Genomic DNA, 26,502 nt, shown 5'->3' with positions numbered 1-26,502 from the left:
GATAAAAAAATAGTGCATAAGACTCTTTAAACTCGACAATTCCATATCTCACTGGTAACTAACCTTTGGCTTCTAACTTATCCCATCCTAGGCAACACTAGACCTTCTACTCCCTTGCTCATTTTCAACATGATGATTCTTCTTCCCTTTCCTTGCTATCCCTGGAATTTGATCAACATAGGGCTACACCATACAAGAAAACCCTTGCACACGCCCTTTTCCCCTCACTGTTCATAAGGACCCTCATTGCAAGAGCCTAAAACTATCTAAAATACTAGCTTCCTCCCTCTCACAACAATCCAGCCCATGCTTACACAATGAATATGACCAAAAAATTCTAGATTTTCCAATTGCTCTACCCTACATAATAGGCTAATCTAGGACACTCCCAAGAGATTCTCCTTGTTGTATTATTTACATAGCATACCAAATTTCATCCCTTGCCCTTAACATTCTATGTCCTATTGGTAGAGTTTTCCCTCATAGGTGAGATCCCTAGCTTTTAGAAGACCTAGGCATACCTATTCCTAAAACTCCACTCTCCTAACCCTTCTCATACCAGAAGCAAAAATTAATTAATGCAAATGTTGAAAATGTTGAAAATACTAGCTTTTAGATGATGATCCAATGCCTAATGTTGAAAATGTTGATGATGAGGATATGTAATTCTATGGATTTAATTAATGCAAATGTAGAATATTATATTGCATTTTACTTTTCTTATTATATTGTTGTTAGCCTTTTTTTTTTTTTTTTTTGCATACCTAGGAGTTCATGTGTCTATTTTATTTTGCTTTTCATTTTTCTTTGCTTTGCTTTATCTATACATGCATGTTTTTCTCATTTATAAAAAAATGTAGCCATGATTAGGAAGAAACGTCTAAGAAAGACAGGCACTACCAATTTAGGTGGAGATGCCTCACTTACCACACATGCTTTAATATCATTGTCAGCTCCACCACAACCCCTAGCATCATCCCCAGCTCCACCACAACCTCCAGTATCCTCCCTATCTCTACTACAGCCTCTAGCATCCTCCTTATCTCCACCACAGCCTCCATTATCTGCCCATGCCCTATCACAGCCTCTAGGATCTAGCCAGACTCCATCAGAATCATCCACCCCACATTTATCTCAGAATTTTCCATCGACACGCTCGTCTACATCACGCCATTACTGGACAGTTAATGTGATAGGTATGCACAAAATATTTAAATTGAGGGTAATTATTGTATACTTGCATTAATTATTAAATTAGGTATATGTATTTTGATTGATAGATGAACAGGGAGTTATAAAATAAGAAAAGCTAAGTGTTAAGGATGTTTGGTTACTTGCACGTGGAAGGCGTGTCGTGTTAGAGTTTAATGAATCACTTCAACCAATAGGAGATGCAGCTGGACTTTTTGGAGGGATTTTAGGAGAGTTAGCTTCCAATTTTGTTCCTTTTCCTATCAATTATGAAAGCTAGCATAAAGTTCCCAAGGCATACAAAGATGAAATTTATAAAAAGAGTCATGATAATTAACTAATATTTTTTGTTTTGATATATTTTTTGAATATTTTGTTATAATTAATATTGTTATTTTTTGAAGGAAAAATTTAATGTTGACGAAGGACATGTGAAGAATTTCATTTTGAGAAACATTGGAAAAAAATGGAAGGACAATAGATGCAAGTTATACCACGAGTGCTATGATCCCACTATTGGTCGAAAAGCAAATCTTGCAAAACATCCACCAAGAATCTCACAAGACTAGTGGGCAAGTTTCATTGATTATCTTGCACGCGAGAAAACTAAGGTGATGTTAATAATCTTGCTTATAAGATTACTAATCTTTATACAATTAAATAATTATAATTCAACTAATGATGTTCTTGTTGGATATCTAGGAGATGTGTCTAAAAAATAGTGAAAATCGATCCAAATTGACAATCCCACACACTAGAGGATCAAAGAGTCTGGTAAGAAAAAACATGAGATGGTAATATTATAAAAATTTATCATAAGTATGAATTTTTCATTCTAACATCAACTAACATTTATGTGAAATTGTTCTAAATTATAGGAAATTGAGAGTGGTCAGCCAGTGAGTAGGGATTTATTATACATCGCGACACATAAGAAGAAAGACTAATCTTTTGTGAATGAAGGAGCACGAACTATAAGCGTAAGTTTTGACACAGGTAGAGACTTTACTTTCAAATTTATTTATTTTATAGTGTTTGTTTCTAGACACTTTTTGACAATTCAGGTGCTTAGTTAATTAAATTCCCTTGATCAAAGATGTTTTCTGTTGTCGGTTAATCCATTATCTTTGGGTTATATCACCTTGTTAACATGATGTTATTCTTATCATTTTCAAAGGGATAGATGATGAACATTCTCTCTTTTATTTATTTATTTTGTATTTTAGTGATGATCAAACATGTTTGATGTTTCTTCTCTCAGTAATCCATACTTTAGACAATCATAATGTTTGGAGATTAATATAAGGCTAGATACGGTCAATTACTTTGTCACAAAGAATTAGTGACAAAGTAATTCTTCTTAGATTATAATTATTATATTATTTATTGTTAATTTAAACCACTAATTTATAAAGGTTTCCACTCCACTTGAACATTGTTCAATTTTCTAAAGCTTGCTAATTCAGTAATGGGATATAGTTGTTCTTGTTTCATTACTATCTATCCTTTTCTTTTCGGCTTTAGTATGCTTGTATGCACTTGGTTTTGGGTTTAATGGGTTCCAAGGTATGTGGTCGGTTTTTGGTTTTGTGTCATTCTATCATATTGGAGTAGGGATGTAAAAGTATTTTTCTTTGGTATTATGCAAAAGGAAAACATTTCTTTGTTTTGTGAGGGTTCAATTTCAAGTTTTATCTTTATCATGGGCACTTGTGTATCTTGTGGAAATGACATTTGATTCTATGTTGGAATTTTTGGTTTTCCAATTCAATGTTGCATTGGTCCTATTCTTGAGTTGGTTAGTTTTTTGATTTCAGGGTTCCTTGTAGAAGTTTGGTTGAAGTGTTCTTTTTGTAGGTTGTGTGTCCTCGCCTTTTGTTTTTTGCAGTTCTAGCTTGTAAGGTTGTTAGGGGTGGTTTTGTACTTTTGAAGTTCAATTTCTAATTCTATAATTTATGATGCATGCACTGGACAATAAGTGAAATGACAGAATTTACTAACATAAAAGCCAAACCAATCCAACTGGAAACAAAAATCCACATTGCCCAACCAAGAAAATATAGATGCAAAAGAATGCAACTAGAACAGATGGAACCATCTTTTTGTGTGAGTTGATTTGCTAGTGTTTTGTTGTTATTGATATTGTTTTTTAATCCATACACATATAGGACAAAAATTATGAGATTGAGAGTCAAGACACATCTTCACAGTCAGTGTCCTTACATGATTCACTTGCTCAAGTGCTAGGAAAAGAACACTCGGGCCAAGTCCGAGGTTTGGGCTTTGGTCTGAGTCCAAATCAAGTTTTTGGGACCACTAGTCAATTGAATGGGATGTCTTTGTCTTCCAATAATACTAGTTCATCTGTTGTAGCATGCCAAGAACAAGTGAACCTTTTGATAGAAGAATTACGAACTAGTAAACAAAAGGTTCAAAGTTTAAAGACGCGAGTGTAAAATTTTCAAGGTGCAATGGCTTATCTTTTCACAAACGTTGTGGGGAATATACCACCTGAGTTTGCTACTATGCTTTCATCAATGGTATGTTAATATGTTAATTCTAAAATTATTAATTTTGATTTTTCATTTTAAGTGATTGTTTATGTTTATGTCTATAAATACTTTCAAGAGTTTGTTTTTATCTTTTGTATACATCTAATACAATTTTAATTATTTCAGGCACCAGATGCACATAGTGGACGAGTTTCACCAGCGGCAAGGTGGTCTTCAATATCTAGTTATGACATTCATATGACACAACAACCTCCAGACCAACAAAATTGATGTATTGTTAAAATATTTGAACTACTTGACCTCTAAACTTTTTAAATTTGATTTTGATATGTAAGTCTATTTTGATTGGACTTTGATATGTTACATGTTTGGATATTTAAGTTAGATTGAAAATATATGGTTTGTTAATTAAATACATTGAAATATTGTGTTTGTGAATTTGGTATATATATAGGTTACAGATTTAATTAGGTTATTTGTGAGTTGGATATTTATGGTTTGATGGTTTGTAAGTTGGTTATTAATTTGTGAGTTGAATTTAGCGACGGTTTCAAAACCCACCGCTAAATTTAAACTTTAACGGCGGTTTAAAAACTGCCACTACATGTTTAAAGACTATCGAATTTAGTGACAGTTCTAAAACCGCCGCTAAATTCTTTTACACTAACCGCCGCTAAATTCAATAGTTTTAAACATTTAGCAATGATTTAACATGTTTAAAGACTATTCAATTTAGCAGCGGTTCTATAACCGCCGCTAAATTCTTTTACACTAGTGGCCGCTAAATTCAATAGTTTTAAACATTTAATGGCAATTCTTAAAATAGCTGCTAAAGTTTAAATTTAGCGGCGGTTCCAAAACCTCCGCTAAATTTTATTAACCGCCGAAAATAATATATTTTTGTAATGATTTGTAAATTGTCGTAAAAAATATCACTTTGCAGTGGTTACTCCAACGATTGCTAAAAATCATCGTAAAATTCCTCTCGACGGTAGTATCAGGGACGATTTTCAAAACCACAGCTAAAACACTTTGCGGCGATCAAAAATCGCCGTTAAATTGTTTTTTTTTTTTTTTTGTAGTGCATGGTGGATGACCCCAAAGCGATTGAGGAGGATCCTGACACGGCTGTTTAAGGCGTACCGAATATGGTTGAGGCTGAGGAATGAGAACTTCCAATGGTGTCCCTTGAGATTCCCGCTACGTCGTTCGGGTTTACTAGGAGCTCATCTCACAAGTCTCGCTCCTACGAGTAGATCCTCACTATTGTTCTTCTTTTTTTTTTTTTTTTTTGTACTCTCTACTATTCTTGTTGTAATAAGAGTTACCGCTTTCTTCCTAATACTTATCTTCCTCGATCCGCTCAATATGATTCACTCCCTGGATCTATCCTCAATGTCTGACTTATTCTTTAATGTTGGCCCTAATCTTGGATAGTAGGTCAGGGCTTTTCCTCTGTTGTAGCGTCGTAAGCGGAGCAACGGGCTTAAACGTATTTTTACCTCATTGCTGGGCCATGAGGGGGGCAACGAGTTTGGCTAGATTTCTTGAGTTTCCTTTCTACAAGTAAATCATGCGAATAAAATACTAAACAAAATAAAAGTAATGAACACACAAGCATTTTTTACGTGGTTCGGCCAAATGTGCCTACGTCCATAGCCCCAATTAGAGCTTATATTATTGCAAATACTTTGTCAGGTATAGCGTTCATATACAACTTGAATAATTCAAATTCCATGTTTTTTCGAGGGTTTCTCCCGAAATGGTCTATAAAATGCAGGTGTTGGGACCAATCAACTACTGAATGCGGTATGGCCCCTCCCAATTTGCTCATAACTTTCCATCATCCTTGAGCACGTTGGTCACAACAAACCTTCGGAGTACTAGATCCCCCTTTTCCATGGGCCTATTCCTTACCCCGAGAGTTATAATAACTGGTGATTCTTCTCTGATAAGCAGCTATCCTCATAGCAGCATTATCTCCTCAATCAAATCCAAATTTTCACGCAATGCTTCGAAATTCCTTGCACTGTTCTCTTCCTCATACGCCATCAACCTAGGAGACTTAGCTAAAATTTCAATGGGAATTAAGGCCTCTATTCCATATACCAGATTGAATGGAGTTTCATCGGTAGCGATTCGACTAGTCATTCGGTAAGCCCACAAGATCGATGGTAGTTCGTCAGCTCATGTTCCCTTAGCCCCTTCAAGGCAGGTTTTTAGACCATGCAATATGGTTCGATTACTGACCTCAGCTTGGCCATTAGCCTGAGGGTATGCCATTGAAGCGAATCGTAGTTGAATCCCTAGGTTGTCACAGAATTTTCTGAATGAGTCACAATCAAATTGCTTTCTGTGGTCCGTAACGATAATTCTTGGTACTCCAAACCGGCACACTATGTCTTTCCATACCATTGTTTCTACTTTTCTTGTTGTAATGGTGGCTAATGCCTTAGCCTCAATCCATTTGGTGAAATAGTCAGTGGCTACTAGTAAGAATTTTCTCTGCCCCGGTGCTTGCGGGAATGGGCCCAAAATATCTAAACCCCACTGAGCGAATGGTATAGGCTGGAATGAAGACTATAACTGAGATATCGGGGTGGATTGGATTGGTGCATGTCGCTGGCATTTGTCACACGATTTAACTTTCTTTAACACGTCTGATCGTAACATGGGCCAAAAGAAACCTACCCATAAGACTTTAGTTGCCAAGGCTCTTGCTCCCAAATGCTCTCCACATACCCCATTATGGGTTTCTGACAGAGCATATTCGACTTCTTAAGGACCCAGACACTTGAGAAGTGGTGTAGTGAAAGCCCGCTTATAAAATACCCCATCTATAATGGTAAACCTTGCAGCCCGTATCCTAAGTATCCTTGCTTCTTGTGGATCATTGGGTAGTCCACTGCTGGTTAGGTACTAGTAGAAGGGCATTCGCCAGTCCATTCCTGCTTCAACACATGACATTTCTTTCTCCTTAATGCTCGATTGATGAAGCCCCTCAACAAATACTGTTTGTCCAGTCGTTTCTTTAGTGGACGCCAGTTTGGACAAAGCATCAGCATGTCCGTTGAGCAATCAATTTATTTATACTAACTGAAAATTTTGAAACGTCTGTGCCATGTCTTTTACCTTATGCAAGTATTATGCCATCACTTGTTCTCTAATTTCATATTGCCCATGAAACTGTTGAACAATCAACTATATTATCTCCAATTTTTGTGCCAACCTCATTCCTGCAATCAATGCCTCGTATTCTGCCACATTGTTGGTGCTTGGGAAAGCAAATCGTAGAGAATATTCTAACGTTTCTCCCTCGGGGGGTATAAGTACTATCCTAGCTCTACTTCCCTGCGAGCTGGATGCCCCATCCACAAACAGTAGCCATTCAATCTGCTTATTTTCCCCCATTTTACTGGAGTGCGTACATTCCACAATAAAGTCTATCAATGCCTACCCCTTTATGGCTTGCCGGGGCTGGTACTGTATATCATACTCTCTCAATTCAATGGACCATTTGGTAAGGAAACCGGAGCATTCAGGCTTTTGCAAGATAATCCGCAATGGTTGGTCTGTCAGTACGATGATTGAATGAGCTTGGAAGTATGGCCTCAACTTTCTGGAGGCATTTAGCAGAGATAGTGCCACTTTTTCAGTAAAGGGGTAACGTGTCTCTAGACCCTGCAGCACCTTGTTGACATCATATATTGGTCGATCCACCTGTCCCTCTTTTTTAATCAATACCGCACTTATTGGTTCATCTCTTATCCCCAGCTATAAGTATAATGTCTCTCCAGTTTCTGGACATGTCAATAGGGGAACTTCTTTCAAGTACTCATTTAATGCTTCAAATGACTTCTACCATTGTTCTATCCACTCAAACTTTTTCCCAGCCCTCAGTGTCCATAAAAATGGGAGCTCTCTCTCAGCTGACTTGGAGAGAAAACGCCCTAAGGCTGCCATCCATCCTTTCAGTCACTGAACATCCTTGATTGATGTCGGTAGTTCCATATCCAGTATCACTTGAATTTTTTCGGGGTTCGCCTCATTCCCCCTTTGTGTGATCATGTACCCCAAGAATTTTTCGGACTGCACTCCAAAGGCATACTTTGTTGGGTTTAGCCGCATTTTGTATTGTCTAAAAACTTCAAGCACCTGCGCTAGCTTTTTTATGTGTGATTCATTCTCTCATTTTTTCACAATCATGTCGTCAACATATGCTTCCATTGTGTATCCCAGCAACTCCTTAAAGACTTTAGTCACCATGTGTTGATAAGTAGCCCCGGCATTCTTGACTCAAAGGGCGTGACTTGGTAACAATACGTCCCATTTTCCATGATAAATGACGTTTTCTCCTAGTCTGGAGGATACATTATTATTTAGTGATACCCTGAGAAAGCATCCAAAAAGCTCAGGAATTGATACCCAAACATTTCATCTATGAGATGGTCTATCCAAGGTAGTGGGTAAGCTTTGGGACATACCGTGTTGAGATTAGTAAAGTCCACACACACACACCATTTTCTATTGGGCTTTGGGACCATGACAACATTGGCCAACCATTCTGGATACAACACTTCTCGAATGAAGCCTGCCCTTAGTAGTTTATCAATTTCCTCTTCTAATGCTTGTAGCCTATCGGGGGCAATGTTTCGCTTCTTCTGCCTAATTGGCTTGAACTAGGGATCTACATTCAAATGGTGACATATCACTTCTGGACTGATCCCTGGCATGTCTTTTGGTGTCTAAGCAAATACGTCTAAATTTTTTCGTAGGCATTTCACAATCTCTTCTTTTACATGTTCCGGAAGTTGTGAGCCAACATATGCTAATTTTTGGGAATCAATTTCACTCAAGTACACTGCCTCTAATTCTTCAACGGGTTGAGGCTTGCGAGCGATTCCTTCTTCCAGGAATTTATGTATAGCCTTCTCTACAATAGATAAACTTTTCTTAGTTCTCTTTCCTTTTGTAGATGACACATAACATGGGAACTTCATAAACCTGTCCAACTCCCACGGGCGTAGGGAACTTCATCAATAAGTAGTATAAGGACACCACAGCCCTCATATCATTAAGTAGTGGGTAGCCTAAAATCATGTTGTATGCTACCGATGGAGCTTTAACCACCATAAAGTTCACTTGTCGAGTAACGCTTGGGGGGTATACACCCAACGTGATGGGTAACTAAATAGACCTTGCCACAGAGACTACTTCCCCGGTGAAGTTGTATAGGGGTGAGGACACTTTTCTTAATCGGTCATGAGATAAATGCATTTGTTTAAAACAGTTCCAATAGATCAGATTAACAGAACTATTGCTATCCATCGGGATTCTACTAATGGGGTGTTTGGCCACGACTGTTGAAATACCCATTGGATCATCATGCGGGAGTATTATATCACCTCAGTTGGTAGGGCTGAATGTAATTGGCTCTTCGTTATCTTTATCCTCCATCACCGAATTAACCTAGTAGGCCTGACGGGCGTATGTGTTTTGGGAGCCCGACGTGTCTCCAACTAGGGTTTCCTCTCCCGAAATAACGTGAATGGCTTGTTGAGTTGGTTCATTATCTAAATAAGGGTCTTGCCTACAATCCCTTCCTCTCTCTTGCTGCCTTTGATTTTGCCTTTCATGCCCATCGCGCCTATCTTCCCTTAATTTGCCGGGTCTCCCAGCCTTCTTCTCATTCGTTTCGCACATATCTTTGTAAGTGTCCCTCTTGAATGAGCATTTCAATATGATTTTTTAGTTCCTTGCAATGATCTGTAGAATGTCCCCGAGTCTGGTGGTACTTACAATACTCCTCTTGATTTTTTCCCATGGGTCTGTCAACTCTACGGGATAGTCATTCCCCCTCTATTGCTACTAGTATAGCTGATCGTGGTTGTAGAAGCCGAGTATAATGATTAAACTAAGGTCTAGGTGCATCTGCTCTCTTACCCCTTTCTGTCGTCGTATGGAATCTTCTTCTCCTTCATGCTCTTTTCTTTTTTGTTCTCTATCTTCGTTCCCTCCTACATTTCTCATGATCTCAGTGTGGAGGATATACCTGTTTGCTCTGACAAATAGATCGACCAGGGACATTGGAGGATCTAAGGAAAGTGACTCTTGAAGATAGGTTGTCACGTCCTTCGGAGCATAGCGGACACTGCCACCTAGGCCGACAGATCAGGAACTTCAAGAATGGCATTGCGAAATTGGTCCACAAACTGACGTAAAGTTTCTTTGTTCCCCTACCATATACTGAGAAAGTATGTGGCGTCCTTTTTTTTCGATTGTTAATCACAAAAGCCTTGATAAAATCTGCTCTAAGCTGCCCAAACAAAGAAATAAAGGTTTCCGGCAGGCTGTTAAACCATGTCCAAGCATGCCCTGATAATGTTAGGGAGAAGGCTCGACACATTATGTCGTCGTCCTATTCGTGCAATATCATCAGTGACTCATAGTTTTGAATGTGATCATATGGATCGTCTTTTCCTGAATAAGGGGTAATTTAAAGCATTTTGAATTTTCAGGGCAGACGTTTTTCTAATATATCTGTAGTAAAGGGGCATTTTATGAGCTAATGTTCCTCTGCGGCAGGGATTAGCTTTTTCCGCTCAAGCACTTCTTCAACTACTCTTTTCATATTATCGCGTATGCTTGTTACTATTTGGTTATCATGTCTTGTTGGCGTACTGGCCACAGTTGCATGGTATCTCCATCTTTAGGGGCTTCTAGTCCTGTTTTTCATTCATGGATTCTCATTTCTTCGGGGAGTTGTGCGAGGACTCTTCCTTGGTGGTGGTGATCTGGGCCTATCCTCCCGACGAGGAGTGGATCGGAAATGAGAATTAGGAATTGCCTCCTGATAGGAATCAGCTCCCACCTCGGGTTGAGGCTCAGGCGGTGGCATAAACTTTTTCAATGTATCGGACAACGTCCCTCTAGACATCATTCTTTGGAGTATGCTAGCCATGTCTCGAAGTGCCTGCATGCCCTCAACATGTTGCTGTCTCAATGCTTCGTACTCTTCCCATGGGACCATACGTAGTGGCTGTTGTGAAGTCCCAGCTTAATCGGCGGGAAGTGGCCCTGAACTGATGTTAAGTGTAGGTGGGGCTGGCTGGCTCCCCACTTGTCAGTTCGGGGAAACGGGGAGATCACCTCCTTGGGGTTGAGCATTATAAGGAAGTGGAGGTGCTCCCTGCGAGTAAGAATATAGAATAATGGGAGGCGTTCCCTGTTGTTGAGAGTTTCGTGGTGGTAGGCGTGTTTCTACGCCTTGAGAGAGAGTTCATTAGTGTCCACGGGTGTTTTTTATTCGTAAGTTGACTTCTTGTCTTACGTTTCCCACAGATGGCACCAATTATTGTTGCCAAAGTACAACAATCTATTTTTTAATTATGGGCAGATGTAAGAGCCTCGTTACTATATGCTGGGTGTCACATCTTCAATGATGAGAATTTTAACGAACAAGGGAATCTGTCGAATGGGTAAGTTAGCTGATCAGGTGGGTCCGATGATTTGGTGGATCTGATGATCTGGTGGGTCTCGTGATCAAGTGGGTCTGATGATCAGGTGCCCCAAGATAACTGATAGGGTTTAATCATAGATATATTTTTATCTATTTTTCATCTTAACCTTGTGCTAATATTCCTACATAAATGTGTATTTATATGGATTTTATATTATTTTAATCTCTTTTTGTAGGAACTCGATAAAGGAAATTAATTTGAAGATTTGAGCGTAAAAAGAAAAAAAATATTTATTATAAAATTAATTTTAAAATAAATAAATAAATAAATATCTTAAATAACTAATATTATAACATAATTAAAGTTATAATATATTAAATATTGTATATTATATTATATATTATGTTATACTATTTATATATATATTATATTATATATCATCTTTTATTATTTATATATATAATATTATTATAAAAAATATATGTAATATGTCTATATATTGGTTAGAAATGGCAAACGGGTCGGGCCGGCCCAGCCCGGCCCGCCACCAAGTGGCCCGTAGGCCGGGCCAAATTGGCCCGCTTAAAAACGGGCCAGCAGATTGCTAGCCCTAGCCCGGCCCGCCACGGGCCCGCCTAATTTTTTTTTTTTTTTTTTTGATACCATATTTGGCCATTTAGCCCACTTTGAAGAAAAACAACCTGTTCAAAAAGTCATTTCTGGAGGCCAAATTACAAATAAGAAAAAAAAATAATTAAAAATTATGCCTCTAATCTTCATCCTCTTTATCAACAACAACATTTGAGTCTTGTTTAGAAAGTCTTATATCATCAATGCTTGACTCCTCCTCCTCATCATCATCTATAATAAAAAATTACATATGTTAATTATTTATCATATAAGAGAAATGTTTAATATTATGTTAAATCATAGATATTAGAAAGTTTAAAAAAAATTACCTCCAAAACCATGTAACCAACTCCGTGTGCACAAGAGCTTGAACTGTTTCATCATGCAAACGACTTCTATACTTGTTCAAAATACGAGATCCAATGCTAAAAGCGGACTCCGATGCTACGGTTGTTATCGGAATACTCAATATATCACAAGCCATCTTTGCAATAATTTTCCCTCTATTAGCTCGCTCTCTCCAATATGCCAAGACATCAAATGCTCCCGATATTGGAATCCTTGGCTCTTCCAAATAAAGATCAAGTTGGGATTTTCCGGCATCGTTGGAAACTTGGCAATCAAATGCTTCAAAATCCTATCAAATAATCAAAAAAATAGTCAACCAAATATTTATATCAATTATATATGAACAAGTGTTTTAAAAAAATATAGACTTACATCATATATATTTTTTAACTTCTTTGCTTGTTCACCTCCAATGGAAATTTGTGATCCACTAACATTTGAGGAAGGCATTGAACTTGAACTTGATAAACCATTGTTAACATATTCACCATAAAGCCTATACAAAGCCGTCTTCACCCTTTCCAACTTCTCTTCATAGTTATAAGGATTGAGCTTTGAATAAGTGTACCTCAAAAAGTTAAACTTCTTGGTTGGATCAAGAATTGCCCCAAATGCAAGAACTACTCTATAATCACTCCAATACTTATCAAATTTTTCTTTCAACCTTGCACTCATACTTGCAATCAACTCATCATCATTTTCCAAGTTGGATGTCAAGAGACACTCTATCCTCCAAATTTCCCCAAAATACAAATTAGATGTAGGGTAAGAGGATCCAGAAATCAAATTAGTGATAGTATAAAATTGCTTCAAGAATTCACAAATTATCTCCCCTCTTGTCCACTCATCACTTGATGGACACCACCTATAATTTTTATCACATAAGCTTAAACTATGAAATGCACGACAATACTTGAGTGCACTCTCAAGCATTATGTAGGTGGAGTTCCATCTAGTGACAACATCCGGTCTCAACCCAATTCCTGTATCAATTCCACCAACTTGCTCAATACATTGATAAAATTGTCTCATCCTAGCTTCTGAACCCCTCACATAATGAACACTTTGTCTTATTTTATGCAATGCCTCACTAGCTACCTTCAAACCATCTTGAACAATAAGGTTCAGTATATGAGCACAACATCTAATGTGAAAGAACTCTCCATTAAGCAACAAAGTATTCGACAAATTTAAATGTTCTTTGAATATATTTTGCATGTTGTCATTTGAAGTGGCATTGTCCAAAGTGAGGGAAAAAAAAAAATTTCTCCAATCCCCAATCCTTTAAAAATTCCAACACCTTCAATGATAATTCATGTCCACTATGTGGTGGCTTCATATGAGCAAATGACAATATCTTACTATTTAACTTCCAATTGCCATCAACATAATGAACAGTAAGAGAAATAAATCCATGATTAGTGCATGCAGTCCAAACATCAGAAGTCAAACAAACTCTACCAGGAATTTGGGCCAATTGTTGTTTTAACTTCTCTTTCTCTATTTCATATGTTCTCAAGACATCCGCTTTAGCAGTATTTCTACAAATGAACTTACAATGTTCATTCAGAAACTTTTGGTAATTTCTAAACCCCTTCCACTCAACCGTATTAAAGGGAGCACCATGTGAAATAATCATCTGAGCAATAAGTTCACGATTTACTTTAGGGTCAAATTTTTTTCTCTTCAACTTTCCTTCATAATCAATAAACATTTCTCCCACATCATTATACTTAGAAATCATCATACATTTAGGAATATGACGACTTAAATGAGAGGTTCCTGATTTAGATGGACATGAATATTCTTCACCACACCCCTTGCATTTACACCTTGGTTTGCTATCACTACCAACACCAATTTTCACAAAATGGTTCCACACATCAGAGGTTAAAATCTTAGGCTTTTTTTATTGTGATTGTGAGATGAATTCCTCATTAACATTACTAGGGATTTCTCTCGAAATTTGATCATCACCATCCATTCTAAATTTCTAACAGAAGAATCCTCACTGTAAATAATTCAAATAATTCATTTTAAATAATTAACACAAAACTTTAGGTAGGCAAATAATTAACAAAAAAAAAACTTAACTTACCTTGCTTTAGCTAGGCAATAAAGGCAGGCAGCGTGAGCGAGGCAGTGAGCGAGAGAGGGCGAGGGGCGCGGGCGACAGAGAGGGAGCGAGGGCGAGGGCGAGAGCGAGAGGCGCGGGTCAGGGGCGAGGGCGAGGGCGAGACAGAGGGCGAGCACGGACAAGGGCTAGGGGCGCAGGCGAGGGCGCGGGCGAGAGCGAGGGCGAGGGCGAGACAGAGGGTGAGAGCGAGGGGCGCGGGCGAGGGCTAGGGCGAGGGCGAGACAGGGGCCCGGGCGAGGGCGAGGGCGAGGGCGAGGGCGAGGGGCTAGGGCGAGAGCTAGGGCGAGAGCTAGGGCGAGGGCGAGGGTGAGACAGAGGGCGAGCGAGGGCGAGAGCGAGAGCGAGACAGAGGGCGAGCGAGGGCGAGAGCGAGGGGCGCGGGCGAGGGCTAGGGCGAGGGCGAGGGCGAGGGCGAGAGCGAGGGGCGCGGGCGAGGACGAGAATGACAGAGGGCGAGACTAGGGTGAGGGCGAGGGCGAGGGCGAGACAGAGGGTGAGAGCGAGGGCGAGGGTGAAGGCGAGGGTTAGGGTTAGGGTTAGGGCGAGGGCGAGAGGCGAGGCTGAGGGTAGGGGGGTTTTGTGGGCGATTAACGGGCCGGCGGGCCAAGCGGGCCAGCCCGGCCCGCCACCATTTGGCCCGCCGGGCCAAGCGGACCGAGCCAAATCGGCCTGGCCTTAAATGGGCCAGCAAACTGCTAGCCCTAGCCCGGTCCCAGGCCGGGCCCATTTTGCCATCTCTAATATTGGTGGCAGTGGCGTGAATGCCATGTGCATATTTATATATATATATATATACGTGAATGGAAGGGAGGGGGAGGATAGCTCTAGACGGCACACAACGAATTGAATATTTCTCCGCGGCACAGTGAATGAGAAGAGATTGGAGAGCTTCTGACGTGCACAGTAAAGGAGAAATTGAGGAGAAGACAGCGCGGCTGCACGAGCATGTTTCACGGCAAGCACTAGCCGTACTCAAATCTATTTTAGATTGGGCAGGGAACTTCCTTCTCTTTTTAATTTTAGTATTTATTTTTACTTTAATAATGTCTAGCTAATTTATTTTAGCTAAGATTTGGATGGATTTTAATTTTGGGATTATGTGATTATTTATTTAGGTTGATTCAAAACCTGATTATTATTTGCGTGAGGAATTTATATTGTTGCGTTTAATGCTTTAAAAGATTGGCCACATTTTAATGATTCAATGATTTATGCATGACTGACTAAAGAATTGTTATAAATTAGATCCATAAGCAATATAAATCACATGCTTGACTATGAGATCGAAAGATGATTAGCTCATGTGTGGGAATCGAGGAAGCTTAGTGAGTCAAATCCCCTTCCGAGATTAGAGGTTTTCAAAGAACTTAATGCTTATTTATTTCATTGATATCTGCTCAGAAATCTGACAGTGAAATTAAATTAATAAAGGATTAATATGACTTGAGAAAGCTTATTAATTAATTGAAGGAAATCCACCATCACATGCAAATAATTATAAAATATTGTAAAGGTATTTATGGTTTTGAATTGGATTGAATAAATAATTATATAACCTAGATTAAATGAAATCTAAACCCTAGTGCATTTATTAATTAATTTTTCTCACAAAGAATTCTATTTTTCATTTATTTTTATTTTTGTTCATCCGATTAATTAATTGGTTCAACTTAGGTTAATTTAAAATTGTTTTGGTAATGTGATCTAGTCCTTATGGGATCGACACTCGTTTCATCACTATATGCAGATTTGACTAGGGTACACTTGCCCGAATTAATTGTGCATAAATCACATCAATAACTGAGTGGTCTTGATGAACGAGTGGCCCTTGATAATAAAGTGGCCTTGATGAACAGGTGGCCCTGGATAATCGAGTGGCCTTGATGAACGTGTGGCCCTTGATAACTGAGTGGCCTTGATGAACGGGTGGCCTAGAAGATGAGATCACTATTAAGGATGCAGGTGGAGATTCCCGTGCAAACCCTCCAATGCCTAAGTCAGTTCATGAGAGTAAAAGTGCAAAATCGTACTCGAAAGGCTCAAAAGTGAGTACCTTATGATGAAGACATGGCCTTCTATTTATAATAGAGGGTAAGGGGAGCCACATGGCAATCACAATGAGAATTTTACGGCCTATTCCGGAGATTTCGTGGCCTATTTCGAGGGTTTCGTAGCCCATCCGGCTAAGCGCACACGAATGCTTTATGCCTTGGTTTTCTTGCGAAACGACGAGACAATGAGAGGGGGCCCACTTGATCATGAGCCCCCATTTGGTTATGTCAAGTGGGTCTTCTTCTACCTACCTTTGACGCTTTGCCCTTCTCCTTTTTCTTGGTTTGTCTCCCTTTCTACTACCACGCTAGGGCCACCTTTAATCAGGTGTTGCCTCAATTTTTCGAGTATATCAACTGGTGAGCTTGGAATCTCGTAAATTGAAAATGCCTTTTTTAAGTCTCTCTCAATCTCTTATTGTATATTTGTTTGAATTGAAGAAGCTGATTATATTACTATCAAATCTTAACGAGGATCTAATATTCACATGGATTTTTTTTTTCCATATGTTTTCATATATTTTCTTGTGATTATTCAAAACTTGTATTGTTTCTGTATATTATTGAATCTGTATTTTTAAATTAATTTAGTCTCTATAATTCGTCTTTTTTGGTATAATAATTTAATTTTTTTTATTGTTTCAATTACAATTTAGACTTGTATTTTTTACTCAATTTAATATTTATATTTTGACATAAATGGAGTATAACGTATATTTTGTTGTTTTATTTAATTTCTTTTTACACATAAAAGTATAAAAATTAAATTAATTTAAAAACAAAAGTACGTAATTAACACAACAAAAAGTTTTAATTTTTATATAATAAAATTAAAATATAAGAGTTAAATTAATTTAAAAAATAAATTTAAAAATATAATAAAAAAAATTTGAATAACCATAAAAAAATAGACGAACAAAAGGATGAATTTACCACCAGGAATATCGGTTGACAATAAAGAAAGCCAATTTCTTGGACACCTTGCAAACAAGCCCTACCCTGCTCCCAGCCGTCTGATTTCTAGTTTCAATCGTGCACTCTCTCTCTCTCTCTCTCTCTCTCTACACTTTTTACATTTCTTGGGTCTTTAGGGATCTGTGGTTTTGTTGCAGTTCCATTTGCAAACCTCTCCGTCGTTTTCAACGAGGCAAGAAATAATTGCAGTTTGCTTTCTATTTGTTGTCCCCTCGAGTTCTGAACATTCTTCACCTCTCTGGTTACCGATTCCCGACTCCATTTGCAGTCGCATCCCTTAAGAAGCCCAGGAGGAAAATGAAGGTTGGTTGTTCTGTTCCCTTCATCTCTTTGCTTATGGGCCAATTGGTTCCTTGATTCGAAGCTCTTTCATTTTGTTTTGTTCTGTTCTGATCTGTAGCCATTTTTAATGCTTCACGATGCTGTTGCTTCTGGGTTTCTTTTCTCTGAATCATAATACCCTTTTGATGCCCAATTTTTGTTTCCTGAACTTTTGTGGGTTTTTCGTGGAGTAGAATTTTCTGGTACTTTCTAGAATTGTTTGATGGGTGTATGTGAGATCTTGAACTGGGTTGGTTTGATTCTGCGAATAAGTGGTAGATTCTCTGATTTCAATCGATCAGGAATGGTTGACTGCTGGAACTTTCTTGTTCCTATTTTGATTGCGTTGGTTTTCATCATGCTGCCCCAATTGGGGAGTAGAATTTTCTTGTTCTTTCTAGAATTGTTTGATGGGTGTATGTGAGATCTTGAACTGGGTTGGTTTGATTCTGTGAATAAGTGGTAGATTCTCTGATTTCAATTGATCAGGAATGGTTAACTGCTGCATCTTTCTTGTTCCTATTTTGATTATGTTGGTTTTCATCATGCTGCTCCAATTGGGGAGTAGAATTTTCTGGTACTTCCTAGAATTGTTTGATGGGTTGGTTTGATTCTGTGAATAAGTGGTAGATTCTCTGATTTCAATCGATCAGGAATGGTTAGCTGCTGAAACTTTCTTGTTCTTTTGATTGCGTTGGTTTTCATCATGCTGCTCCAATTGGGGAGTAGAATTGTCTGGTTCTTTCTAGAATTGTTTGATGGGTGTATGTGAGATCTTGAACTGTGTTGGTTTGATTTTGTGAATAAGTGGTAGATTCTCTGATTTCAATCGATCAGGAATGGTTAGCTGCTGGATCTTTCTTGTTCCTATTTTGATTGTGTTGGTTTTCATCATGCTGCTCCAATTGTGTTACAAATAATTATATTATTAATAAAAGAATGAAAATAAACAATAAATTATTAGCTAGTTTTGGTTCTGATGGATCTGTTTACTTGTTCTGGCAGAAGAAGCTTGTCTTGAAATTGGATTTACATGATGACAAGGATAAGAACAAGGCCCTGAAGATAGTCTCTGGACTTGCAGGTAACGATCTGGTTTTTCCAATTTCCCTATATCCTAATTTGTTTCCCTTTATGGTGCTAAGAAAACCACAAAGAAAATGAAAGTTAAAGGAAAAGGGCAAGGGAAAAGATGGAAACAATCATGTTTCTTCTTCTGTGTACTTGGAAGGATGTACCCTGGAAAGGGTTACTCTCTCTTGGATTCTTCTCATTCTTCCACAGAATCAATCATGCCAGTCTTGAAACAATAATTATGCTCCTAAATCATTTTGGCTACTTAACTAAGTTATTACCCAATTTTGCGATTTTGCTTCTCTTGCAAAAGGATTATAGCAAAAGTTTGATCACAAAATGCATTTGATTTTGATTATAGGTTGTAGCATGATGAGGCTGCAATAATCCTGTAAAACTTTGAGTCCTTTCATTGGATTTTTCTCCTTTCAAGTGTGTGAATATTTTGCTGGGCTAACTTATTTGTTTGAAGATTAGGTATACCAGTTTTGTTTTGATAGCATTGCCAGTGGGAAAATGAATTGACACAGAGTGTGACGTGTGATGCCCCGCTCCCACTTACAGGTGTCACTCGCGAACAATCATCCGAACTGCTCACATGCCCGGTCATTTGTGAAGGGCGGACTATGTTTCAAGGCGAAACGCCCTAGGTGAGAACTAGGGTTCGTCCTTCCCTTCTCTCAACCCCATAATCGACTAGAAAATTGGGCTTTATGAATGCCACACTCTTCTAAGTAGTTCCATTTAAATTGCCCAAAACCCTTTCTTATTATTTCAATTCTTTCTCTTTTCCAAATATTTCACCGGGCTCCATAACATTCAAAATTTTCCTTTACCATCAAATCCAAGCTAACCCATTTATTTATCCCAATTTCAAGGAGAATACACTTTCTTTCTATTTTTCCAAAGATTGAAAATTTTGCCAAAATTTCCCAAAATAGCCCTTTTTCCGAAAATGATTTCGGGCCTCAACCCTCCTTTCTCCTTTTCTAATCCACATAATTTTTTTCTACTAGGAAAAATTTAGCCAGTAGCGCCTGGGCCCGACTGCCTGCTAGCTGCGCGAGTTGGCTGCGGGCCGCATGCGCTGCGCAGGGCCACTTGCGCACGCCCGCGAGCGGCTGTGCGGCCACTCCTGCTGCTGCATCCTCCTGCGTCTTGCTACCCGACATCCGCAAAATACCCACTTTTTTTTTTTCTTTGGGGCTTCCAAGCTCAAATTTTTCAGAAAATAAAAACAATAAATATATAACAAAATTTGGCCATTTTGCACTCCACTTCAAATCTTTGGCCTCCAAAGCCTTCCAACAACTTTTATTCAAATTTTTCCTTGAAGCCACAACATGAACCATGAGGGTCCAACCCAAATACACATGGCAACAACACCATATTTATACAACATAACCTCCCCACTTTTCACAAAAGCTTACACAAAAAAATAATACTCTTTACACCCACTCATGGTGTTTATTACAACATGAATCAAATATAACAAAATAGGCTTCCAAAAGCCATACAATGATCTTGGATCTTCATTCTCATGCATTCAGATGCTATCCCATCTTTGCCTTGACTTTTTCCATGCCTTGACAACCTATATGTGAGGGTAAAATCTCATGAGCTATTAAGCTCAATAAGGGTGCAATGACAATAAGCATGAACATGAATATAAAATGTGATGTCAATACATGCAATGCAACAAAGTTAGGGCTTCCACATCCTCACAACCACCTTGGTTTGAGGCTTTAACCTACCCTACCCCACACAACCTCATGGTCATAGGTCCTTGAATACAAACAACATGCTAATGCACACATATGAGTTCATGAACCATACTTACAACTTTGCGAGCCATCATCTCATGGGGCTATCCCTTACCTTAACACCATTTTGAAGCCTTCAAGAATCATTTTAGCTCCTCAAGACCCTCTTTGCTTCCAACCCCTAGAAAAAAAAAAAAATCATCTTTGGACATTAAAAACTTTCTTGAAGACTAGAAGATGAAGGAGCAAGAAGACTATCTTATCTCTTTTCCTTCACTTAGAGTAAATCAATACAAGAGCTTACCTTTTTTGGATTTATCTCTTCCTCCTCTCGTCTTCTTCTTCAAAGCTCTTCAAATGGGAAAAATTTGAGCATAAAGCTCTCCTTCCCCTTTTATACTACTTCCTTTTTCTCATTCTTAATATCTCAAATTCAAGACTTCATCTTAGCCCTTGATTTCCCTTTGCTTTTAGAGAGGAAATCTCAACCATTGGAACAAGCACAATCCAAGTGCTTTGCTAGGATTTAATCCTAGTCTTTAATTTAATTTGGAGATTAAATCTCCACCGCTCATCCTCTCTTCTCTTGAAATTTCTAAACCCTATTTGGCAATCCATGCCAACTTAGAACCTTTAGTTCCATCCCTAGGATCTCTCCCAAATTTTCAAGACCAAATCTCAACCCTTGGATCATCTTGGTCTTCCATTCCAAAATTAGCCATTTTCCTCATTTATTTAATTTGGCTAATTTCACCCCATCACATGAGTGACCACTTGAGAGACATATCATTTCTTTCCCATTTAATTTAATGGGACCATTTTCCATCATTTATGCTTGACCATTTTTCATCTCCTCTTTGACCATTTTTCCATCATTTATGCTTGACCATTTTTCATAATTTAATGGGACCATTTTTCTTTTAATCCAACACAATCATTACATCCATTAATGCTTACAAGACCAATTTCTCTTTTCTTTTGGCATTATTTAATTCCACCTTTCTTTTGGAGGAGAACTTGCCAAGTGTCACCTTTAGACACAAGTCTTTACCTCCAAGCTTCCATCTCAACCATTCATTAATTATAACATAATTTACCAAATTAGGAAAAATCAATTATTTTCTCTCATAATTAAATATTCTCTATTTTTTTCATTTTTCATAATTTAATTCCTTTATGGAATTCCACTCCCAATGACTAAAAATGCTCTTTGTGAATTATTAATCCCATTTATCTTCACATAAATACAAAAATGGGAAATTAATTCACTTCCATACTTAATTTCACCTAAGAATTATTTTCAATTTATCAAATTACCCTTTATTGGATTTCATTATCCAAATTACCAAAATGCCCCTCTCATAGGACATCATTATTCTCAAAAATCCATCACATTCTCAAGGGTATTTTTGGAAGTTTCTCATTTCATTCCTCATTCTCTTAACACCAGTAACACGGGGTGTTACATGACATTCTCATGTTTTCAGTCAAAAGTGGGCTTGATTTTGGTAGGAATTTGGCATTGTAGGCTGACTTCTAGCATGCAATGAGAAGGTTAAGGGTATGCATGAATGAGAAGGTAAAGCGGTATAGGATAGAAATGTCGAACGCAATTAACTGGATATGTGTTGTTATCTGTGTAGGAGTCGAAGCTATCGTCTTGGACATGAAGGTCAAAACGTTGACAGTGATTGGAACAGAGGACCCTTTTATAGTTGTGTGCAAATTGCGCAAAAAATTTGGGTATATTGAAATCGTCTCAGTAGGACAAGCTAAGGAACCCACGAAGAAAGAGGAGAAGAAAGAAGAGAAGAAAGAGGAGGGGAAGAAGGATGAACCTAAGAAAGAGGAGGCAAAGGAGGAGGAGGAGAAGAAAAAAGAGCCAAAAAAAGAAGAAGCCAATAAGAAAGAAGAGGAGAAGGAACTGGGACCAACGGAGGGAAGCACGTCTCAGAGGCCCTACCCTCCTCCCATACCATACAGGCCATACTTCTATCCTCAGACTCAGACATACACATACACTGACGAAGAGAATCCAAATGCGTGCACTATCCTCTAATTTGGTAAGATATCGAATCCTCGACTTTCTGTTAGTTGTTGCTGTTGATGCAAATCCGAGGACATATGCAAGAACAGAGAAGATGCTGTAGTTGGTGGTATGTAAAGACAAGTTTTGTTAATTTTTCTCAATGCTTAGCTTGGTGACGATGTTATTATTATAAATCAATGCCCTATGGTTCTCTTCAGAACCAGCCGATATATGGAGATAAATAAAGAAATTTTTGTAATTATTCTCGATGCTCGGTACCGATGGGTGGAGGTCTAGAATCCCAAGTAGCCGACTCTGTCTAGTGGAACTAAGGCCTGTGGTGGTTGTTATCGTTGATTCTTAATGCGGTTAATGTATATATATAGATGATCGTGATATGATCGTGTTTTTGATATAAATGCTTCGTTTCAAAGCATGGGACTAGGTGGTTTTAAACTACCTAGTCTGCTCTTGAAGTTTTGCTTTGGGATAGAGTAGAAATCAATCTATCCAACGTCTTTGCGGACACAACCAAGAGATGTTGGCCCAAGGGATTCACTCATCTTTGTGCAATTTTCAACATTCTTGACACTTTCTAATGCTTAGAATAGAAGATTATTGAGTCATTTGTGTTCCCATCTTTTCATATTTGCTGTTGGAAACAAAACCAATGGAATGGCAGCTAGTTTCAAAATCAGCTCATCAAATGGATTCTCTTTATTTCTATTCTCAAAAATGGGAGATGGGTGTTGAATGTACAAAATTTAGGATGGTGATAACGACATCAAGCTTTAGTCCCAATGCGTGTTGTTGCCTATAGGTGCTAATTTTTAATATCTATATTATTTATAAAGTTATTATACCTATTGTCTTGTCTACAATGCAGTTTGATCGTCATTATGTCTCTGGCTTTGCAATCAAATAAGCAAATTCCACGGCATTTTGAGACTAGATTGGTAGATTAATCAACTTGTGGGCGGTTGTACAAAATTTAAACTACTTGATTGTGTCAACACTCTTATTACTTAAACTACTTTTAATAATATTTAATTTTTAATTTAGTCGCAAGTTAACAATATTTTGATATCTTAGGTTGTATGAAAACAAAAAACGGATTTGATATAAAATGAAAATGAGAAAATGGAAATTTTTAAAAATATTAGAAATGGAAATGCAGAGGAAACATTTGAATAAATATATATGTGCAGGGGGCTTTTTGTTAATATAATTTTAGGTATAAAAAATTAGAAAACATAGTCACTCAATCTAAAAATAAACATAAATCATATAATATATTCAAACAAATATAATCATAAGTTTTATTATCTATAAATCATGACTTACTAATTAAAATAAATAATAAATTAAAAAATAATCAAATTTTGAGTTAAAGGCAAAAAGAATACAGTCTCTAACTTGGATAGAGATAGAAGTTAAAAGACATAATTTTTTCTATCTCTACCCTCTTTGTAGATGAAAAGATAATTTTTTAATATTATAAAATGATCTCAAAATATTCCCCCCCCCCCCCCCCCCCCCCCCCTTTATATTTCTCGACATTTGAATTTTTAAAACGATAACTTCTAAAGTGTTCCGTGCATCATAGTAATCTCCACTAACAATATCCAACCATATGGTGGCAAGACCAACAAAGATGAATGGATGAATGAACTTGATTTAAATCAATTCTATTTAATCTACTAGACGAATCCTATTATTAAAACCGCAATGGTCTCAATCATTTTATTTTATTTTTTAATTTTTTCATATTCTTTCCTTTATGTGTCCTTTCATATTACATCATTTCAGTCATCTTGGGGCCTTGTACTTGATTGAGATACTTTCCTTCCAAGTTTGGATGGCAGGCTTAAGTACACATTAGTTGCCTTTTTATAGCATTATTAGTTTTAATTTTTTATTTCTTTTTTTAACATCTCTCTTTGCAAATTTTTTATTTTTTTAAATATTAACACTACAACCCATGAATTTTAGCCTATTGACTTTGAGGTAGAGGTGTGCGAACAATTGATTTATTTATCTAATTAATTGAAATTTACTAATTGGTTAAATCAATTAAGGAGCAAAACTCAATCAAATCGAATCGAACTGAGTAATTGATCCGAAAAATTAAACTAATTAATAATCAAAAAAGTTAAATCTAAATCGTATAAATCAAACTACTAATAAATAGAAAAAACTCAAAACCGCGCCGCGGGGGGGAGTGGGGTGGGAATCCAAATAATAACATTATTTTATAAATATCAAAATAACATAATTTTAAAGTTTTTTTGATTTGATTTTTTTAAATTAAAAAATTAAATTGAAAATGAAAAATTAAACTTTTTAGAAAAATTAATAAGATCAAATTGATACAAGAAAAAAAACCTCAATTGAACTAACAAGTTCAATCGGTTCAGTTAATTTTGGTAAATTAAACTTTTTTTGTCCCCTATTCGAAGACATTTGAACTTTAACACTAGCATTATGGGTTCTTAAATTTTTTAAAAGTAACTACTACCACATCTCCTAAAATGGCCGAAGTGTATATGTTGTAGTGACTAATTCAAAGAGCGTCGTCATTAACTCTGAAAATTTTCAAAGACTAATTAGGTGAATTTTAAAATTTAGAATACTCTAGTTAAGTAACTAAAGTTTAAGAAGTGATTATCCCATTAATCTTATTTTGTAATAAAAAGTTCAAATTTACCCAAAAAATCCAAAAGAAAGAGAAAAGAAAAATCAATGCAATAGTTTCTCTTACTTACTAAAAAAATAAGAAAACAAATATTTTTAGAAAGCTTAAATATATGTTATTAAAATTTACTTTTTTTTTGTAAGTAAATATTTCGTCAAAATAAATCTCAAAATGTCTACATCTTATGTTAGGCATACCCCAGATATCACAAGGAAATTTGCATAAAAACAAGATATTTGATCTAAATTACCAGTATATATTTACATTTCTCCAAACAATGAAAATATATATTTTACAATTTAATGTTTGTGATATATATTTTTTATTTGTAATAAATGAATAATACTGTAACAAAAATGCGTAGCTTTTAATTGAACAATGTTCTAATAGGGTTAAGAGAGAGTCTCTTGTTTGCATAATATCATGCTTATTTTATAAAGAAATAGTGGCTATCGTTACAATTGTACCGTATTTCAAAGGGTAAACTAATATAATATAAATTAATATAAACCCCACAATCACTTGATTGGTGGGTTGATGTTAATTTTAATATCAAGTGGTCTTTGAATTCATATTGTTATATGTTTATGTCTGTTTTCATCAACAAAATTTGATGAAAAATAAAAATAAAATTGAACTGGAACAAAAATCTGTAATAATAAAAATTAAAATATAACAATTAATTTATTATGAAGTGTAAACTTTAAAAACCTTACTTGACATCAATATATTATATTCAATTTCAGGGCAGAATTGTCATATTTTCATAAAAAAAAAATTGAAATAACAAAAAATCGACTATTATTTCCCATAAAGTAACGCTGCTGGCATTTTAGTTGAGAAATTGTCTAATGAAAAACTCTACTTTTGGCTTTCTTTGAGAAACCATTCATAATTCTAAACATTCTAATGAATTCAAATAGGTTAAAAGTTTAGATTTTATATTCATATGGTTTAATAGTCACACCTCGATACCTTTAGAGGACATAGAGAGCCATGATAAAAATAAGATAGTAGCCCTCAAGACAGAGTTCGGATGACAAAAGAAGAGCACGAAGATAGCCGATGTCATCTCAAAAGGTCTTGGAAAATCTAGCATTTTTCGAGACAAATCTCGTGATTTATCTCTCTTGCTGAAATTGAGAGCACAAGTAATGGAGACGCCCATGATGGAGTATCATCTCAAAAAAAAAAAAAAAAATAGCACGAGAGGAAAGAGTGATAAATGTCACTAAAACTTAAGCGTATAAGGTCAAAGGTAACTCTAGACGTTCTAATAAACTCAAATAGGTTTAAGGTATAGGGTTTATATTCA

The 26,502-nt window shown here is 36.9% G+C and overlaps 1 protein-coding gene across 4 annotated transcripts; it reads left to right on the top strand.

Moving 5' to 3' along the window:
* Nucleotides 1-17,353: 17,353 nt before the first annotated feature.
* On the top strand, nt 17,354-22,754 carry LOC127806836 (heavy metal-associated isoprenylated plant protein 39-like). 4 transcript variants are annotated; one of them, XM_052344372.1, is made up of 4 exons: nt 17,354-17,608; nt 18,632-18,710; nt 22,107-22,526; nt 22,711-22,754. In XM_052344372.1, exons 1-3 carry the CDS (start codon nt 17,603-17,605, stop codon nt 22,520-22,522), a joined length of 501 nt encoding a protein of 166 aa, XP_052200332.1. In that variant the 5' UTR covers nt 17,354-17,602; the 3' UTR covers nt 22,523-22,526; nt 22,711-22,754. The 4 variants fall into 4 exon arrangements, with proteins under 4 accessions (XP_052200332.1, XP_052200331.1, XP_052200333.1 ...); XM_052344371.1 differs by having other exon boundaries at nt 17,355-17,608; nt 22,107-22,754; XM_052344373.1 differs by having other exon boundaries at nt 17,356-17,608; nt 18,635-18,710; nt 22,107-22,754.
* Nucleotides 22,755-26,502: the final 3,748 nt, after the last annotated feature.

This window comes from Diospyros lotus, chromosome 7 (genome assembly GCF_014633365.1).
Source record: "Diospyros lotus cultivar Yz01 chromosome 7, ASM1463336v1, whole genome shotgun sequence".
Classification (NCBI taxonomy): domain Eukaryota; kingdom Viridiplantae; phylum Streptophyta; class Magnoliopsida; order Ericales; family Ebenaceae; genus Diospyros; species Diospyros lotus.
This window is presented reverse-complemented; position numbering and strand designations above follow the sequence as displayed.

Excerpts from the sequence above, each read along its gene's own strand:
- LOC127806836 (XM_052344372.1), top strand. Across the intron at positions 18,711-22,106 it reads GATAGTCTCTGGACTTGCAG|GAGTCGAAGCTATCGTCTTG; the intron begins GTAACGATCTGG and ends TTATCTGTGTAG.